The sequence below is a fragment of the Perognathus longimembris genome, chromosome 28 (genome assembly GCF_023159225.1).
Source record: "Perognathus longimembris pacificus isolate PPM17 chromosome 28, ASM2315922v1, whole genome shotgun sequence".
Taxonomy (NCBI): domain Eukaryota; kingdom Metazoa; phylum Chordata; class Mammalia; order Rodentia; family Heteromyidae; genus Perognathus; species Perognathus longimembris.
The window spans coordinates 51,149,675-51,163,669 of NC_063188.1; the positions used below are offsets into that span (position 1 = coordinate 51,149,675).

Genomic DNA, 13,995 nt, shown 5'->3' on the forward strand with positions numbered 1-13,995 from the left:
TCTACCCGAGTTTTGTTTTTTCTTACCAAGAATCTATTTTCTGTACTGATTCCTGTGTATATAACTACAGCAACATGACACAGATCAATTGTATTTTCTCCTTATTTTTAAGCTCACTTAATGAGGCTGTTTCCCCCCACCCCCAGAAATAGGGTTATTGTCAATTCTTGAGGACTTCGTGAATATACACTAATGCTAACCAACTGACCAACTGTGTCTTAATGTTTTTTTTCTTTCTTGCACACGATTGCCTCAGAATATACAATTTGACAAATGTTTTGTATGACCAATTACCAAAAGTTCAAATTCTGCGACTGTTATATCACTGTTGTAATTACTTTCAGCATGCCATGTGAAACTGTAGCTTCTTTTGTTGATGATCCTCTTGTATCCCCTTCCTGTGGTTGTCCCCACGCTATCACTGTATCTTATCTGAGTACCCTGGATACTGTATGTACTGGTATTAGAACTAGGGAAGTGAAACGGAATATCAAAATCGAGAGACAAAGGATAAAAAGACAAACGACTCCAAAAGCAATACTTATAAAACCATTTGATGTAAACCAACTGAACAACTCATGGGGGGGGAGGAGAGGGAAAGGGGGAATGAGGGAGGAGGTAACAAATAGTACAAGAAATGTACCCATGGCCTAACGTATGAAACTGTAACCCCTCTGTACATCACTTTAACAATAAATAAGTAATTATTATTAAAAAAAGTTCAAGTTCTGCAATTTAATGATCATTTACACTAAATATCTTACTATATTTAATTGTATTGACTAATATAGGTTGAGCATCTGAAAATCCAAAATCTGAAAATTTACACAATCTAGAGGTTTTGAGAGATCACAGATGTAAAATTCTACACCTAACCCTTATATAGAGGGCCACAGTGAAAACAGGTTTATGAACAATATTTCATGAAACTACTCTATGTGTGTGTGTGTGTGTGTGTGTGGTATATATGAATCATAAATGCATTTCTTTATTAGACTTCATCTGTCATTCCCAAGATCTCTTAATATGTGAATGCCAATATTCCAAAATCTGGAAAACTGCAAACATGAAACAATTCTGGCCGAAGTATTTTGGATAAAAGATACTAATCCTGTAGCTAGAAGTCAAATTTGAAGTACTTGGTGCAATGTATACATGGAATATTATTTGAAATACTTCTGTAAACTTCGAAAATACCATGTCTTAGACAGCCTTTTAATTATAAGGCTGAAATATGGCTTTTCTTCCAAGTTTAGACTTGTTGAGCTGGCTTATTTGTAGAGTTGGCATTCAGTAGGACCAGATCTATGGATTGATTTGCACATATGCCGTCATTTTATTTTTTAATTTTATATTTCTCTTTAAATAGTTGTACATAAGAGTTGCCATTCAACAAACTACTATATGAATACAATGAATCTTGATTAACATCACTCCTGTGATCATTCTCACCAATTGTTACTTAATTTGAAGAAGAAAGTGTCTATCTCTTGATCATAAACAGTATTTCAGTCACATTGCCTCATTTTTGTCTCTGATTGAAGGATTGCACAGAATGCATCTGCACACCCCTTACTAATGTTTCAAAATTACCTAAAGCCACAAGGGTTTTTTTAAATGTAAATATATAGAAAAATTTTATTTCTTTTAACTTGTTTTTAAAGAATATTGTGAGGTGTTCAGCTTAAAGATTCAGTGATCATTTGAACTCTAAAAATTTACTTCTTTGCATTATTACAAAGATAAGCTAAATACTAAAATGTAAGTTGTTGTGCTAGTTACCACAACTTCTAAAGAAATAGCCACATTGTTTTGTCACAACAGTGTTATCTGAGTGCTGCTCCTAGGTCAGACCTAGTTTTGCTTTACAAAGAGTATATGCAAAATTATTTTCAATGCAAAACATTATTTTGCATTGAATCAAGATTTGGTGATTACACAATTGACTTAAAAGAACCAGTGGCTGCTAGATATCTTGGTGACATCTCTTATAACCATATGGTTTACATTTTTTATTTAATCTCTTCTATGTCACAGTCATGGGAATGAATTGTAGATATGTTTTGAAGCTGAGAGAAAGCCTGTGGTAGCAGAGTTAAGATTTGAAGCCACATTTTTCTAACTCAAAAGTCTGTAAAATTTCCAATGTATCATTTTGTTTTTTGAGACAGGCTCTTGCTATCTTGTCCAGGCTGATCTCAAACTCATGTCTCAAACTTATGAACTCAGTGTCCCTGGCACCTGGGACTGCAGTCTTTTGAAACCATACCCAGCTTACTATATTGTCTTGTATTTCAGTCAGCAGATAAACACACATATAATTAATCAAGTTATCCATTAAGTGAATGAATTATTTCCTTTCTGAAGACTAACAGATAAGGAAAGGCATTTACTTCTTTAATTGCTATAAGGGTATATTAAGGTATATAAGGATTATAAAGCATACCATATTGTCCTACTTTCCAGCAACCCCCATGGTGTTTTTGGACTTCTGCCAACCTATGAATTAATGTCCAAAAAGATGTTATAAAAAGAGACCAGAAAGTATACCCTAGATACAGTAGTTAAGGTACTCTGTATACGTACTAAGTGAACAAAATATTACCAATGAGAAGAAAAGGATAGAAAGAAACAATACTTAAAGTGATTCTGCTCTTTTTTTTAATAATCAAAAGGAAGTTTTTCATCATTGTTTTATTATAACTAAAAAAAATTTACCAAGAGCTCCAAGAAGACTCTTCTATAACTAAATGACCAAAATTGGACTACACACTCACTTCTAAATCTATCACTAGTGATGTAAAATTATCCTAATTTGTTTTGACTGGTCAGGATCTATCTTGTAAGACTTAGCATGTTCTGCTAGATATTGGAACCGAATTAGGTCTCTTGTCACAAGGAAGTAAGGGGGTCATTATTGTTGTATAGGCAACCACCTGCTGCACTCCATCTTAGGAAATTTTGTTCTTGGACAAATGTGACAAGCTACAATATTTTAGAAATCAATATATTCTACAGTATGTGATAACATTAAAAAATGTTCAGCAAGTACAGAGCTCTATCTACAAATCTATGGTTTTGTAGCAATTCAAGATTGAGTTACAGTTTTCTAGAAGAGCAAAGTTTGGATAGTCTGAATTTGATAATTCTAGTTAGTAGCCATTAAATATTTTAGTAATAAACAGCTGAGTAGTGGTATAACCTATACTGGGCAAATCAAAGATGAATGGCCAAAGAACAAAATGCATACATACATCAAAGTAAAAGAATATAATTTCTGCAACAAGGTATATTGGGGTAGAAAAATGTGCAAAGGACTGAAAAATAAATAGTGAACATCTGTGCTGAATAAATTAACCAGCTGGTTGGCAGTCTTTCGTTGGTCTCATCTAAAAGTGTGACTGTTACAAGACATTAATAAGACATACTCAGTTGGAGGTGTTCCTTTGTAAGTACTTACCATTAATTGATAAACAGTACCAGATAGTATCAGAATTCATATCCCCAAATTCGAAGGGTTACATGCAGATTTTGTCAATTAGTAAAAAAATGGCATTTATGGCACTATTAAGCAGTTGCAGTTAGGAAAATTTTCTCAAAAATACCATCATACAGTATTGTAAATGGCTTTTGGAGTTCAAGTTAGCAGTGTAAATGACATTAGTTATAATTAGTGAGATCTGTTTTGATAATGAAAATTATTACAAGAATTAATGGGAAGTTTATTTTCCTTAAAATGTTAAAAATCATTATAATATTTTAGAACTAAAGTGTCTCTTGATTCCTCACAATGCACTAACATAATTTTATATTTATCAAATGTACTTTGGCTTTCTAGTACATTTGAAGGATAAAATTAAACTGTATTTTTTATCTTTCTTTGCTGGTTGAATATCTTTAAAGAAAACATTGTTTACCACAATATAAAGTTTAAAATTTAAGGAAGAAAGCCTTTTGATTAGCATAATGTTGTTTACTTAGTAATTATGTAGGGTTTTAGGACTTTCTGGTGTCTCTTTATAACTTCTTTTTGGATATTAACTTACACCTTGGCAGAACTCCAAAAGACACCATGGTGTTTAGTACAAAGTAGGACAGTATTATGTTTCTGTTACTTGTTTTTTCTATAGTGCTAGGAATTTTGCCAAGTTAGGATGGTGAAAATGGTAAAACTTAATAATCTGTGAATGTAGAGCAAATTGTAAGAGAATAATTTTTCTTTATCCGTTCATTTTCTCCCGATATCTTACATTTGACTAACCTTTGATTATACATTTCGTTAAGGATTTTTATTTCTGTATTTCAGATTGTCAGTTAATGCATTTCATTCACTCCATAAAACCCCTGTCCACTGCATAAATCAGTTTCTGTGCTTAATTTCCACAGTGTCATTATCATGGTCTGCAGTATGAGACATTGCCACATCTGGATTAACTATGAAGTAAAATTAATTATTCTGTCATTTCTTAGTTTAATGTTTAGGCATGGAAATTTTTTTTTGTTTTTTTTTGGCCAGTCCTGGGCCTTGGACTCAGGGCCTGAGCACTGTCCCTGGCTTCTTCCCGCTCAAGGCTAGCACTCTGCCACTTGAGCCACAGCGCCGCTTCTGGCCGTTTTCTGTATATGTGGTGCTGGGGAATCAAACCTAGGGCCTCGTGTATCCGAGGCAGGCACTCTTGCCACTAGGCTATATCCCCAGCTCCAGGCATGGAATTTTTGATGAAAGTTGTCACCCTCCATCCCTGTCTCATGGAACCTATTTAAATTGTATTGGTTTTCAAAATAATGAAAGTCAGTACAACACTTGAAATTTGGGATTTATACACACTACGCTTCACAGGATTGCTTTTCATTTTCATTGTTGTTAATGGTAATGGTTCTCTTGTGTGTTTATGTATCAGAAAGCTTCCGTATAGACAATCTTTGGTTCATAGGTTTTTGAGTTACCTGTTGTCCTTCAGGCAATTTAAAAATACCTTTGATTTGCTCCATACCTTATATTTGTTTAGCCTTTTAGAGATTATACAGTGGTTTTCATTTCATAAATGAACTTAATTTATCTTCAAGTCTCACATAGTAAGGCACAAGGACTTATCACCATTTCATTAATAGGAGATTGAGGATATTCAGTAACTTGCCCACCCTTTCCTAAGTATTGAGCTAGGAGTAAGTCTTGGGTACCTTCCCTACTGCAGTATTCTAGATTCGATGTCTTGATTTACCATTAATTAACATTAGTTCTTTTTATTTGACATCACTAAATTTATTACACTGTAATAGTAAATATGAAACTTTTTCTTCACATCTCGATGTTATTTTACTCTTTCATTGTCTCGCTTTTTTGTAGTGTGCATTGTGTTAATTTTATCTCTTTTTTTTTTTTTTTTTGCTAGTCCTGGGTCTTGGACTCAGGGCCTGAGCACTGTCCCTGGCTTCTTTTTGCTCAAGGCTAGCACTCTACCACTTGAGCCTCAGCGCTACTTCCGGCTTTTTCTGTTAATGTGGTGCTGAGGAATTGAACCCAAGGCTTCATGCATGCAAGGCATGCCATAGTAATAAGCCATATTAGTAATAATCCATATTTCCAGCCCCTTTCTGTTAATTTTAATAACTCATCTTAGCTTTTCATCCAGGTATTTGAATTTATAGTACATTGCTTTATTTTGGCTTAATTTGTTGTGTTTCCTAGAGATAAATTTGTTTCATATTAAAAATATTAAAAATATGCCCCATTTTTGGGCATCTACCCAAAAGACCACAAATAAGAAGACACTAAAGCCACCAGCACAACAATGTTCATCGCAGCACAATTTGTCATAGCTAAAATATGGAACCAACCCAGACGCACTTCAGTAGACGAATGGATCAGGAAAATGTGGTACATATACACAATGGAATTTTATGCCTCTATCAGGAAAAATGACATTGCCCCATTTGTAAGGAAATGGAAGGACCTGGAAAAGGTTATACTAAGTGAAGTGAGCCAGACCCAAAGAAACATGGACTCTATGGTCTCCCACATAGGGAATAATTAGCACAAGTTTAGGCTAGTCACAGCAGAGCATCACAAGAGCCTAATAGCTATGCCCTTATGAATGCATAAAATGATGCTAAGTGAAATTAACTCCATGTTATGGAAATGACTGTTTTATCACTGTTGTTATTACTTTCAACATGCCATGTGAAACCGTAGCTTCCATTGTTGATGATCCTCTTGTGTCCTCTTCCTGTGATTGTACCTGCACTATCACTGTGTCTTATCTGAGTACATTGGAAACTGTATATACTGGTATTAGAACTAGGGAAGTGAAAGGGAATATCAAAATCGAGAGACAAAGGATAAAAAGACAAATGACTCCAAAAGCAATACTTGTAAGACCATTTGGTGTAAACCAACTGAACAACTCATAGGGGATGAGGGAACGGGGGAGGGGGAGGGGGGAACGAGGGAGGAGGTAACAAACAGTATAAGAAGTGTACCCAAGGCCTAACATATGAACCTGTAACCTCTCTGTACATCTCTTTGACAATAAATATAAAAAAATAAAATAAAATTCAATAACAATTTTTATAGTGAGCTGAAAAAATATCTTTTTGCTGGGTGCCAGTGGTTCACACTTGTAGCCACTCAGGAGGCTGAGATCTGAGGGTTAAGTTTCAATGCCACCCTGGGCCGAAAAAGCACATACCACTCTTATCTGCAATTAACCACCACAGAGCTAGAAGTGGAGCTGTGGCTTAAGTGGTAGAGCGATATCTTTGAGAGAAAAAGCTGAGGGACAGTGCCCAAGTCCTGAGTTCAAGCTCCAGTACTGGCACACACATGAGCGCGCACATATACACACACACACACAGGTGCACGTGTTCATGTGCACACACATATTGCTTGTTGCCTTTACAAACCAATTTTTCATCAAGTATTTATTAAACTAACTATAGAGCAAATAAAGAGCACAAAAAAGAGGTGTGAATGTTTTACCTTAGGAAAGTTCAGAAGATAAACTTGGTAGGCTAAAAATACTTTTTGGGTTAGGGGCAGGTGACTCACTCCTGTAGACCTAGCTGCTCAGAGTAAGACCTGAGGATTAAGGAGGTTCCAGGCCATCTGGACAGACAAATCTTGGAGAATCTTATCTCCATTTAGGTAGCAAAAAACCATAGCCAAGTGCTAGGGAGAGGCCCTGAGACCAAGGCCCAGTGCCAGCAGACTCTCTCACTCTTTCTCTTGGTCTCTCCCACTTTATTTGAGTTCATTGGGAGCAGAAATGCTTCAGATTTTAAATTATGTTGAACCATGTTGTATTCTCATAGAGTTTTACAAATAGGTGTCCCTAATTCAAAATTCTCCAAACTCTATTTTGATAGGGGCAATGAGAAGATGCTCAAAATGTTTTGGGATTTTTAAATGCCCAGATTTTGGATTTTGGGGTAAGGTATACTAAACTTGTACTGAAGAACCAGAGATTAATATACAAGGGACTTTGCTTTAGAGACAGGAAGAGGAAAGTTATGGGAAGGCAAGGTTTAGAGTTAATGGAAGAAAGAACTACTGTTAGTTCTTGAGTAATCAATTACCAGATATTTACTTCCTGTGACCTGTAAAATTTAAGACATCTATTGGGCTAGGTATTAAAGAGTACAATGTTTCAGTGAAAAATAGTGGATTCTGTGGAGGAGGAATTAGTTTATGAGGCAGGCAAACTACCTGGGAGGCAGTTGTTATTACCCAAGTTAGTGATGGGCTAAGAGTATTAACTTTAGTAATAATGTTGGAAACATGGCTTCCAGTAGAATAATAGACATTACTAAAATAATACGATCCTTTTACATCACAGATTAACCTTTTTGTGGCAGGATCCCCCCTCCCCACTTTATGGAAGGTACCTCTGTTATAATTCCAAATCAAGAAATACTTTCCAATAATAATCTGAGATTAAATACCACTGTTGAACGTTTACTGTATACTCCAGGCATTGTGCCATGTTCTTTACTTCATTTAATCTTTAGATCATCCTTGAAAGTTTAGGTCTCAGAGAGGATAAGGAACTAGTCTAATAACTTCACAGAATTAGTCATAGAGTCAGTGTTTGAACTCAGCTCTATTAATTCTGAAGTACTTGTTCAATTCATTTACTTCCAAAACAGAATCTTTGTGTCTCTTGAATTCTCCAAAATACAAGTGTCATGATCTTCTTAATATTAAAATATTTATGTGTTGTTCAACATTAAACATGCCTCCTATTTATACTGAAACTTTAAAAGGCAACTGCTTAATACTTAGATAAGAGAGGGGAAAATATGTACCAGACTTTATAAGATAAAAGGGATAATGGAATCAATCTTGCTGTGGAAAGTGAAAACAATGTGATCATTATAGCAGAGCCGAAAAGCATGATGCTGACTATTACCGTCATTTCTTATTAGTCAGGACTCGAATGAAGATGTTGAAGAAGCTGGTGCACTGCAGAAAAATCATGCCTCTGTGACATTTGCAAACTCCACAGAAGCTGCAATTTCTGTCTGCCAGCCTACTGAAGATGACTCATTAAATGCTGCAGGCTGTGGAATGGCCCTAGAACAAACTCCAGGAAGTGAGCCAGAGAGTACCCAAGTGGTAGGGGAGAAAGAAAACCATAGTGATGAGAAAACTTCTGAAGAAGAAACAAGTGAAAATGTGCCTATAGTGGAGGACATAGCAGATAAACCAAAGCAAAACAGAATTACTTATTCTCAAATTATTAAAGAAGGCAGAAGATTTAATATTGATTTGGTGTCAAAGGTAAGTGCCAATTTTACCTGTTTTATATACAGCCAGTTGTAAAGATAGCCTTTTTAGCCCGACTCGGGGTAGGTTCATTTGTTAAAAATATATATAACATTTTACTCAGACTAATCAAGAAAAATCAAAGATGAAATTCTCCAAATTACGACGAAATTCTAAGTAAATATACCCTTACTAAGTACTAAAATGGTTAATTATTAAAATTTAGTCCCAGTATTCAATCAAACTAAAATGATTTTTAGACTTACCACTGCGAAATTGCTATGGCAGATAACAGGGTGGTAAGAAAGAGGCCTAGATTTAAATAATGTCCACATTTGTTGTTTCTGAGATTTAGCAACAAAAGTCTGGGATAGTTTTCATTGTAATTTATTTTTATTCTTCCATAATCTTTTAAGTACATTAGTTTTAAAATAAGCATTAAATCTAAGCTTTACTAGAGCTTATTAAATAAAATACATTTTATGTTTTACTTAGTATTATCAATTATTATGACTGAGGGAACCTTGAACCTTAAAAATGTTTATGTTTTTAAGAAAAAAAAATATTTTTGAAGCCAGAAACTGGTAGCTCATGCCTGTATCACTAGCTACTCAGGAATCTGTGATCTGAGGATCATAGGAATAAGATGATGACGGTCAGCCAGGCACTGGTGGCTCAGACATATAATCCTAGCTACTCAGGAGGCTGAAATCTGAGGATCATGAATCAAAGCCAGCCTGAGCAAGAAAGTCTATGAGACTCTTATCTCCAAGTAATCACTAGAAAACTGAAAGTGGAACTGTGGCTCAAAGTGGTAGAGCACTAGTCTTGAGCAAAAAAAAAAAGAAAACCCAGGCCCTGAGTTCAAGCCCCACTACTGATAAAAGAAGATAAAGGTTGAAAGTGACATAAATTTTGTTTGTATTGAAAACTACTGAACTAATACCGTTGTTTATAAAATTTTGCTTATCTAATAATGATTTATAGAAAATCTTTACTGTTCACCTGGATGCTCAGGCTAATGGTTTATGTTGATTTTAGAGATTCCATTTTTTTCTTTGTCTGATAAAGCAAATTTCCTACAGTTATTATAGATGTATTGCTTAAGTTTTAACATGTATTTAGTTATTAGCATTATTTAAAAGTGTTGATATAGGCAATTACTAGGTTTGTCCCATTTAACTGTATGGTTGAATTTAAAACATGCTACATAATGTTTAAATTCTTGTTTTTTTCTCTTTAATATTAGTTATGAGATATTGAAAGATTGAATGAATCCTTCACATTCATGCCGGCAATAACAGTTCTCACTTCTTGAGAAAGTCATAATCTTGTGCAAACATGGAATGCAAAGATCAAGAAGGAATCTTATAAATAGATTCTGTCAGTGGAAATACATTGTTTTTTTTCTGAGCTGACTTATTGTTATAAGCACATGGTCTTATACAGATCTGCAGTTTCTTTTCCAAAACCCTCAGTGCTTGTATGTTCCATATTATTATATTTTCTTTTCCCAAATAATCAGGTCCTTGAGCTTGCTTGGTTTTCTTCCTTGTGGCTGGCACTCTATCTGTAGAGCATAACCAGCATTTTGCTGGTTATTTTGAAGCTACAGTCTCATGGATTCTTCAACTCAGGCTGACTTCAAACCATAACTGTGTTGAAGCCAGTCTTGTGAGCTAGGATTATAGAAGTGAGCCATTGCACCAGGCCTATCATGAGATTTTAAAAATAAATTGGGGAGGTAATATAATGGTTATGTTGATATGCTGTGTATTATGTAACATCTTTGCATATGGAAGAAAATACTGTGTTATGAGACAAATTCACATATGACTGTTTATCAATTTAAATCAGGCTTTCCTATGAAATAAGTTATGAAAACCTTGAATTTGAGTTTTTAAAAGATATTAGAAAATGTGCATATGCAATAAATTATTTTGTATTATAACATTTAGAGGTATAGTTCTTTTTATAAATAACTTAAAATCCAGCAAATTTATATTTTGTATTTATCATTTTTCTACTCTTTGCTTTTGATTTTCTAAAATTTCTCTTTGTACAGCTGCTGTATTCTCGGGGATTGCTAATTGATCTTCTAATCAAATCTAATGTCAGTCGATATGCAGAGTTTAAAAATATTACTAGGATTCTTGCTTTTCGAGAAGGACGAGTGGAACAGGTACTATATTTACCAAGTATGTAGCTGGGAATAGGATTAAGTTATTACCGTTCATTTTGGAAGGATAAACAAGTAGGATTAACATTTTCCTACAGATGCATCAGATTCTAGTCTTGCATGGTATTTTACAAAAATAAATGGTGAGATTTGCTCAGTTACAATTTATTTCGAATTTTCTGATGTGTTCTCCCACAGCTTGATTTGAGTGTTGGGAAAGTGTTGAGTTTCAGGTAGCTCTGCTAGATTTGAACTATCATTTGTTCCTAATTAAGAGTGGCATGTCATTGACTTTTTATTTTGCCAGTTCTGGGGCTTGAACTCAGGGCCTGAGCACTGTTCCTGGCTTCTTTTTCCTCAAGGCTAGCACTTTACCACTTGAGCCACAGTTCCACTTCCAAGTTTTTCTGTATATGTGGTGCTGAGGAATTGAACCCAGGGTTTCATGCATGCTAGGCAAGCACTCTACCAGCTACACTCCCAGCCCTATCACTGACTTTTTAATGACATGAAGAACAAGTTGGCAGAATGAAATAAGAAAGCTCACAAGCTAATTAGCTCTGAACTCAACAAAGATGCTATTAGAACTGATGGAAGGTGACATGAAGTAGGCAGACTAAAATGAAAATAATAATTTTCTATACAAAAGGGAGGGAACTAACTTGGGATACTTGTATCATTAGGAAGCAATTTTATAACAGTTTGTATAACAGATTATTATATTGTTTTCCAGGTTCCTTGTTCCAGAGCAGATATCTTCAATAGTAAACAACTTACTATGGTAGAAAAGCGAATGCTCATGAAATTTCTTACATTTTGTATGGAATATGAAGAACATCCTGATGAATATAAAGGCATTGTTTCACTTTTAATTTATGTTCTCCAATTTTTGAGCTTTTATTGTTTTATATTGGCTCTGATTTGATTAGTCACTTTTTTTGTTGGTCCTGGAGCTTGAGCTCAGGACCTGGGTATTGTTCTTAACCTTTTTTGCCCAAGGGTAGTGCTCTACCACTTTGAGCCACAGCTCTACTTCTGGATTTCTGGTAGTTAATTTGAGATAAGACTCTCACAAGCTTTCCTACCTGGAATGGCTTCAAAACATGATCCTCAGATCTTAGCCTCCTGAGTATCTAGGATGACAGGCATGAACCACCAGCGCCCAGCTAACCATTTGCTTAATTTTAAAATAATATTCTGATGCCTCAGTATCTCATAGTTAAAGCCATTAGTAACTTGCAGCTATTTAAATTTGTTAAAAGTAAATGAAATTAAAAGTTCAATTCCTAGGTCTCACTAGGCATAGTTCATAGTGCTCAGTAGCCACATGTGGCTAGTGGCCATAGTGCACATATTTTCAGTATCAAACAAGTACTGGACTACATTTTAATTTTAATGTTTGATTATTAGCTATTGTTGTCAACTGGTTTCTGATAGGTAATATTGCTCTTTGGTTGTTACATTCTTTTTTCTCATCAATAATAGAAGAACCTTTTATAGATTTATCATTTTCAGGACTGCTTTTACTTAGAATCTTGAACTAATCATTTTGATTAACCAATAAAAGAAAAAATAAGGCTGAATGATACATAGGGAAAACCAATGGATTAGGGGAAGACATGGTTCCTTCCTTCCTTCCTTCCTTCCTTCCTTCCTTCCTTCCTTCCTTCCTTCCTTCCTTCCTTCCTCCCTCCCTCCCTCCCTCCCTCCCTCCCTTTCTTTCTCTCTCTCTTTCTCTCTCTCTCTTTCTCTCTCTCTCCCCCTCCCTTCCTCCCTCCTCCCTCCCTCTCTCCTTTCCTCCCTCCCTCCTTCCCTCCCTTCCTTCTTTTTAGCCAATACTGGGGCTTGAACAGAGGGCCGGGGTGCTGTCCTTGAGCTTCTTTTTCTCAAGGCTAACACTCTACCACATGAGCCACAGCGTCACTTCTGGCTTTTTCTGTTTATGTGGTGCTGAGGAATTGAACCCAGGGCTTCATGCATGCTAGTCTACCACTAAGCCACATTCCCAGCCCAATATATGGTTTCTAATATTGGATTTGGCCCTTGTCATTATGTGATCTGGGGGCCAGTTACTTCAGATTTTGTTGAAAATTGAATGTCTTATTTTAAGATCAGAGCTATATTATACTTCAAGTGCACTGAGTTGGTGATATTAAGAAAAATAAAATGATTTTGAAAAATTTTGATGGAACACTAAGACTGTAATTGTTGCTTTTAAAAATTCAAGTCCAGCTGGGTACTGGTGCCTCATGCCTGTAATCCTAGCTACTCAGTAAGCTGAGATCTGAGGATCGCAGTTCAAAGCCAACCCAGGCAGGAAAATACATGAGATTCTTATCTCCAATTAACCACCAGAAAACTGGAAGTGGCACTATGGGTCAAGTGGTAGAGAGCTAGCCTTGAGCTGAAGATCTCAGTGACAGTGCCCAGGCCCTGAGTTCAAGCTCTAGAACCAATCAAAAAAAAAAAAAAGAAATCAAGCTCAAGCTGGGTGCCATTGGCTCATGCCTGTAATCCTAGCTACTGAGTATGCTAATATCTGAGGATCTCGGTTTGGGGCCAGTCTGGGCAGGAAAGACTGTAAGACTCTTTTCTCCAGTTAACCACAAAAACGTAGAAGTGGAGCTGTGTCTCAAATAGGAGAGCAGTAGCCTTGAGCACAAAAGATCAGGGACAGCAGCCAGGCCCCTAGTTCAAGTCTCAAGACTAACAAACAAACTGACAACCAACAGTAAAAATTCAAGTCCACTGGCTACTGTCAGGTTGTTCTCTTCAATGTCTGTATAACCTTAAATCCTTTTAGTAATTTTTTGTAATTTTTATTACTCTAAATTATTTCCATAAAGTTTTGTTTTTTGTCATTGGTTGTATTTGATACCCCTAGCTGTCTAATTTCACTGTTTTCTGTTCTTTTTTAAGCAATTAGCTTCTAGGGTCCGTGTGTGTGTGTGTGTGTGTGTGTGTGTGTGTGTGTGTTGATACAAGGGCTTGAGTTTTGGTGCTGTGTTTTCTCTTGACTCCTTTGCTCAAAGCTAACATTCTAGTACTTGAA

At 35.7% G+C, this 13,995-nt stretch overlaps 1 protein-coding gene across 2 annotated transcripts in view; it reads left to right on the plus strand.

Moving 5' to 3' along the window:
• The window catches only part of Chm (CHM Rab escort protein), a 190,733-nt gene that overhangs the window by 88,634 nt on the left and 88,104 nt on the right, over nucleotides 1-13,995 (plus strand). Inside the window, exons 5-7 of one of the 2 annotated variants that reach the window (XM_048335517.1) lie at nucleotides 8,425-8,779; nucleotides 10,830-10,946; nucleotides 11,677-11,797. In XM_048335517.1, the coding sequence (XP_048191474.1) occupies nucleotides 8,425-8,779; nucleotides 10,830-10,946; nucleotides 11,677-11,797 (593 nt within the window). The remainder of the gene's footprint in view (nucleotides 1-8,424; nucleotides 8,780-10,829; nucleotides 10,947-11,676; nucleotides 11,798-13,995) is intronic. The other variant, XM_048335519.1, reaches the window with a different exon arrangement.